The sequence below is a fragment of the Eimeria mitis genome, genomic scaffold, assembly GCF_000499745.2.
Source record: "Eimeria mitis Houghton genomic scaffold, Emh_scaff3222, whole genome shotgun sequence".
Lineage (NCBI taxonomy): Eukaryota > Apicomplexa > Conoidasida > Eucoccidiorida > Eimeriidae > Eimeria > Eimeria mitis.
In genome coordinates, this window is record NW_013571559.1 from 4,021 (window position 1) to 4,952 (window position 932).

Here is a 932-nt window from a genome sequence, read left to right on the forward strand (position 1 = left end):
AGCTTACCGTTGCTGCTGCAGCAGCAGCAGCAGCTGCTGCAGCGTGCTGCTGCTGCTTTTTGCTTCTTCTGCCTTTGTCTGTGTTTCTTCTCGGGCTTATCCCCAGCTACTGCTGCTGCCCCTGCATCAGCAGCAACAGCAGCAGCAGCAGCAGCAACAGCAGCAGCAGCAGCAGATACTCTCCCCCCCCCCCTCGGCCCTGGTGCTGTCTGTCGTCCTGTTCTATACCCTGAGGAGGACCCCCTGCAAGAGGTACTGCACGAGGGGCCCCCATCTAACTCTGGGCCCCCCCCCGCTGAGGGGGCCCCCCTAGGGGGCCCCCCACCAAGCCATGGATCATATAGTATAGAATCTGATCGTTATATAGAGGAGTATAATATGCGTTTAATAGAATATAAACATGAATCAGGTTTAGTAGTTTGGAGTGTATCTACAGCTAAAGAAGAAAGAGAGATGTCTTTCAGTATATGCTTTCGGACCCCTGTCTCCGATTCCTATGGTACCCCACATGTACTGGAGCATGCAGTGCTGAATGGTTCTTTAGGTTATCCTATATATTCTTTATTTTTTAAAATAGAGAATATAAGTATAAATTCATATACAAATGCATCGACATGGCCAGACAGAACTTGTTTCCCTTTAGCTTCTCTCAATAAAAAAGATTTCTATCATATTATACATTTATATTTAGATGCAGTATTTAGGCCTCTAGCTGTACAAGGAGACAACCATATACACCTCAGACAAGAAGGATGGAGATATGAAGCTGTACCCGGGGGATCGTCTCCTACCCCGGGATCGTCTCCTCCGGGATCGTCTCCTCCCGCGGGGGGATCCTCTGATGTGGGGTCGTCTCCCCCCGCGGGATCGTCTCCTCCCGCGGGGGGATCGTCTGGTGTGGGGTCGTCTCCGCCTGCGGGATCGTCTCCTCC

At 51.1% G+C, this 932-nt stretch overlaps 1 protein-coding gene across 1 annotated transcript in view; it reads right to left on the minus strand.

The window, feature by feature from the left end:
- Positions 1-787: 787 nt before the first annotated feature.
- Positions 788-932, minus strand: part of EMH_0063540 (uncharacterized protein) — a gene marked incomplete at both ends in the record, with an annotated part of 1,026 nt that continues 881 nt past the window's right edge. The window contains one exon of the mRNA XM_013498150.1: positions 788-913. Within this exon, the coding sequence (XP_013353604.1) occupies positions 788-913 (126 nt within the window). The remainder of the gene's footprint in view (positions 914-932) is intronic.